The 5,000-nt window shown below is 46.1% G+C and overlaps 1 protein-coding gene across 1 annotated transcript in view; it reads right to left on the bottom strand.

Moving 5' to 3' along the window:
* Positions 1-5,000, bottom strand: part of LOC143281888 (thrombospondin type-1 domain-containing protein 4-like) — a 333,059-nt gene that overhangs the window by 189,101 nt on the left and 138,958 nt on the right. Inside the window, 1 exon segment of the mRNA XM_076587162.1 lies at positions 2,275-2,356. Coding sequence (XP_076443277.1) covers positions 2,275-2,346 — 72 coding nt within the window. The 5' untranslated portion in view covers positions 2,347-2,356.

Below are 5,000 nucleotides of genomic sequence, written 5' to 3'. Positions count from 1 at the left end.
TCTCGTGTGTAAAAAAAAAAAATTAAAAAAAAAAAAGCGCGCGTTCACACACACACACACACACACACACACACACACACACACACACAAATCTTCCCTACCCAACCCCCAGCAATAGGGAAGCTTATGTACGTAGCTCTATAATGCTATATGCAGACAACGAACGGTATGACAGAATTTTCAATGTCATTTTGTGTGTGTGTGTGTGTGTGTGTGTGTGTGTGTGTGTCACAGTGTGTGTGTATTTTCGGACAGGAGCAGAAATGTGTGGAATGCAGTATGGCAGTTGACATTCCACCGACAGCTGGTCCTCCACCCCCCCACTCCCCAACCCCCACCCTTCTCCTCCACACCCCATTGTCCCGACCCCCCGCCCTCCCCCCCGTCCCTACTGTGGCGCTGCACTGTCCCCCCACGGATAAAGGGAGATTAGCAACGTGCACTGCTTTGCTTCCCATGTTCTTGTCTGTTTGTCTGTCTGTCTGCCTGTCTGTCTGTCGACGTTCTGGTCGTCTGTGCGATGTGCCCGGACAGACCTGCAGCCCAGTCAGTGGTACGGCGCCTGATGAGGAAGCGAGTATCCACTGGTTCGAATCCCGTTATTATGAACACGCACCGAGGATTTGAACTCACTCAGTACGGCCAGTCCTCTCTTCTCCTCTACACAGACCCCTCGGATGTCCAGTGGGTGTCTGAATGACCCAACCTTTAGCTTCCGTCGTCAGAACTGTGGTATTCTTTGTCAACATTCACCTCTTCAGTATAAGAGCGTTCCGCTTGCAATATTTTGATGATGGTAATTGGGGTGAAACGCTGTTAACGTCGTCTCTTTCGCCGTTCGTGTGGAGAGAGTTAACGTTCCTTCCACTGGAGGCTGTGCTGGACCATGAGTGGTGGTCAGCAAGGTACAGCTTGATGATGAAGAATGATTTGTCCACCAGCAGGCCCTCACTCTCTCTCTGTCTCTCTCTCTCTCTCTCTCTCTCTCTCTCTCACACACACACAGTCACACGCACACACACACAGTCACACACACACACACACACACACACACACACCGTCAGAAAGAGAGACAGAGACAGAGAGACAGAGAGAGAGAGAGAGACCTTGGGAGAAAGACATCAGTTAGAGAAAGAGACAGAAAGGCACAGAGAGTCAGCGAACAAGCGAAATAGAGAGAGAGAGAGAGGGAGAGAGAGAGAGAGAGTGGGAGAGAGAGAGAGAAGGGCGAAGCATGGAAAAATATAAATATCCTTTAAGAACACTAATGATGATGATGATGATGATGATAGTAATGATGACGATGATGATGATGATAAGATGAAGAAGAAAAAAAAGAAGTGTAACAACAACAACAGAAACAACAAAAAACAAACTTAATCATCATCATCATCATCATCATCATCATCATCATCATAATTACCATTACTACCATAATCAAGACAGAAAACATCAAATAAGAATAATAATAAGAAGAAGTGTAACAACAACAACAACGGAAACAACAAAAACGAAATAATAATAATCATTGGCTAAATCAAAGAAGTAGAAGAAGACGAAGAAGAAGGAGGAGGAGGAGGAGGAAGAAGAAGAAGAAGAGGAGGAGGAAGAAGAAGAGGAGGAGGAGGAGGAGGAAGAAGAAGAAGAGGAGGAGGAGGAAGAAGAAGAAGAAGAGGAGGAGGAGGAAGAAGAAGAAGAAAAAGGAGGAGGAGGAAGAAGAAGAGGAGGAGGAGGAGGAGGAAGAAGAAGAAGAGGAGGAGGAGGAAGAAGAAGAAGAGGAGGAGGAGGAAGAAGAAGGAGGAGGAAGAAGAAGAAGAGGAGGAGGAGGAGGAGGAAGAAGAAGAAGAGGAGGAGGAGGAAGAAGAAGAAGAGGAGGAGGAGGAGGAAGAAGAAGAAGAAGAGGAGGAGGAGGAAGAAGAAGAAGAGGAAGAGGAGGAGGAAGAAGAAGAAGAGGAGGAGGAGAAAGAAGAAGAAGGAGAGGGGGAGGAGAAAGAAGAAGAAGAGGGGAGGAAAAAGAAGAAGAGAAGAAGAAGAGGAGGAGGAGGAGAAAGAGGAGGAGGAAAAAGAAGAAGAGAAGAAGAAGAGGAGGAGGAGAAAGAAGAAGAAGACGAGAAGAAGAAGAGGAGGAAGAGGAGGAGAAGAAAGAAGAAGAAGAAGAGAAGAAGAAGAGGAGGAGGAGGAAAAGAAGAAGAAGACGAGAAGAAGAAGAGGAGGAGGAGGAGGAGGAGAAAAAAGAAGAAAAAGAGAAGAAGAATCTCCAGAATGTGCACTGACCGCCTGCAGCAGGGTGAAGACAAGGAGGACGAGGCACAGGACCCGGAGCCTGACATCAAACCCACGTGGCATGGTGAAGGCTCTGAAACACAGCGTGACACAGTATGTCCCTTTGTACGCTTTGCATTGCTTGTCTTGTTTTTACAATTTGACACGTGTCAAGTGCTGTTTTATGATTATACTGCTGTAGTATCCTATGTCATCGTGCCGCCTACAAGCCACTTTTGGATTGATTGATTGACTGACTGATTGGTTGACTGACTGCAAACCTCTAGGGAACCCAAATCGAACGAAATCAAACCATGGTTGTCACGTCACAACCATGCTGACCACAAAGCCTGAATAACTGTCAGTTCTTAAAACCAGTCCCAGAAAATCCAAAATGATGTTAAAAGGTCAATCAAAACAATGTTAAAAATAATAATAATAATAATAATAATAATAATAATAATAATAATGATAATAATAATTATAATAATAATGATAATAATAATTTTTTTTTTTAAAGTTCACACACGTCTCGCTCTGAACACCAAAAATCAGAAGCAACGAAAATCACAAAAAATTACAAACCAACCCAAAACGTTTAAAACCAATGAACGTGGTAAGATGAGGAAAGACAGGGGGATGGGGGGGGGGGGGGGGGGGGGAGAACGAAATGGAGACAAAGAAAGACAAAAAGAAAGTAAAAAAAGAAATACACTCGTTCGCTTCGTAAAATCTGTCACTCAGCCACCTCCGCACCCTGCTCTTTTCTTTCTTTCTTTTGCGTTCGACAGTTACGCAGTCAGGGTCGAAGTCCGAGGGATGCCACAAACTCGGACGTCCGGCGAAGATCACGCTACCATCCCCCAGAGCTTGGTGTTGAGGTCAGCACCCCCAGGCCAGGACTGCTGCCGCATCTTCTCATACAGGGGGCAGTCTTGGAGAATATGGGATGGGGTCTGGTCAGCCTGGCCGCAATCACATAGGGATGTGGCTGCCACTCCAATTCTCTTCAGGGTGCTCGGAGGCCGCAGTGTCCTGTGCGAAGGCGGTAGATGGTAGTCTGGTGTCTCCTCTCCAGTGTCCTGATGGGATCCTGGTGTGCCTGGTAGCCTCCGTTAGGGTGACCCAGCCTCTTCGGAATCTGCTGCGGAGGAGAGTTTTTGCTTCCTCATACGTGGCAGGAACGGTTGGCTGTGTGAGCTGGCTTCCTTCCTTAGCAAGGTGGTCTGCACGCTCGTTGCCTGGGAGGCCTGCATGGGGTTTTCCACAGGAGGAGAGGAATTCTGCTGCTGTTTTAATGGCACCCTGCTCTTTCAAGTCGTTTACATCCACGTTTCCAAAATGGCCACGCCCCTCTTTTCTTCCTCTCTCCTCCTCCCCTCCCTCTTCCCGGTTTACTGTTTCTATAGCTTTCTATTTCCATGTAGTTGTCAGTTTAATCTTTTATTTCTCTCAATCACAGCTTACGTACGAACGACTGGTGTGTAAGCGCTTTGGTTTGTCTCTGCACAAGATTCAGTACTGTATCGGCAATTTCTTCTTCTTCTTCTTAGAAGCAGTTGTTGTAGTAGTCGTAGCAGTAATAGTAGTCTCAATAGCATATCCTGCGGTCTTAAATACTATACCTGCATTTTAAAAAAATGCCACCAATGTATACTCTATCCATGCCTTCAATACAAAGGAACCATAGCCACACTCTACTGGTAGCCCACACTTTATGTATTATGTCCTGTGAAAAATTGTCTCCTACGCTCTGAAGCAGATCTTGTGCTCAAAAGAAACGCTGGTTGTAAACCGGAAGTAATTTACACACTCAGCTCATAAATAACGCCAGCAAAGAATCTTTTCTCTCCCCCCCCCCCCCCCTTTTCCTCCCAACGAGTTGCCCGCCAAACAGAACGTAAGTCAAGGGACTTAACCATGTTCTCGTTGTTGTGTTGCCCAAGTTGCTGCCTCATAAGTAAGCAAACAACGTCCTGCTTTCTTCAGATCTCGGTGAAATGACCATGCCGGCGGTTTGTGAGGTGTCTCATCATTGTCGGTAACACCGAGCGGGGGCCTTGTCTCCACGTGTCAAATCCGTGGACAGAAGCGACAGGGAGCGGCCTGCCAACAACTGCCCATGTGTTCTTCAGCGTGAGCACGAGCTGGCTGACGGAACATACAGGCTTCACAAAAAGTTGAGGACCACTTGGGAATGCTTCGCGCAGTTTTCGTCTTGGAGGCTTGATGAAATGATACTGAATTATCGACAGACAGGGGCGTATGCAGCGAACCTTTCAGTTTCCATAAGACAGATTAGGGTACGGTTTTGATGTCTCGATTAAAGAGAGCGAAAGGTACATTTCAAATTCTTGATCAAAGAGAGACACACACACACTTTTCCAGCGTCTTGATGAAAATGAAGAGGATTGTAATTTATATGTCATGATAGAAGGTATATTTTCGCGTTTTGTTAAGAGGACCAAGGTACAGTTTTTAAGACTTCGCAAGTGGGAGATGGATACGTTGTTAAGATTTTAAGTCTTGGTATGGGAGAAATGGGCATACATTTTTTTCAGTTTTGGTAACACGGTGCAGGGCAGTTTGTAAGTCTTAGAGGAAGAAGTGTACCGCTTTTTTTTTCAAGTCTTGGAAAGCGGGAGGGGGATAAATTTTGGAAGTCTTGATGGGAAGGCGAAGTGAAGATCGGAGGCTTTCCAGTGCATCTCTCTCTCTCTCTCTCTCTCTCTGTCTCT

This window comes from Babylonia areolata, chromosome 5, assembly GCF_041734735.1.
Source record: "Babylonia areolata isolate BAREFJ2019XMU chromosome 5, ASM4173473v1, whole genome shotgun sequence".
Lineage (NCBI taxonomy): Eukaryota > Metazoa > Mollusca > Gastropoda > Neogastropoda > Buccinidae > Babylonia > Babylonia areolata.
This window is presented reverse-complemented; position numbering and strand designations above follow the sequence as displayed.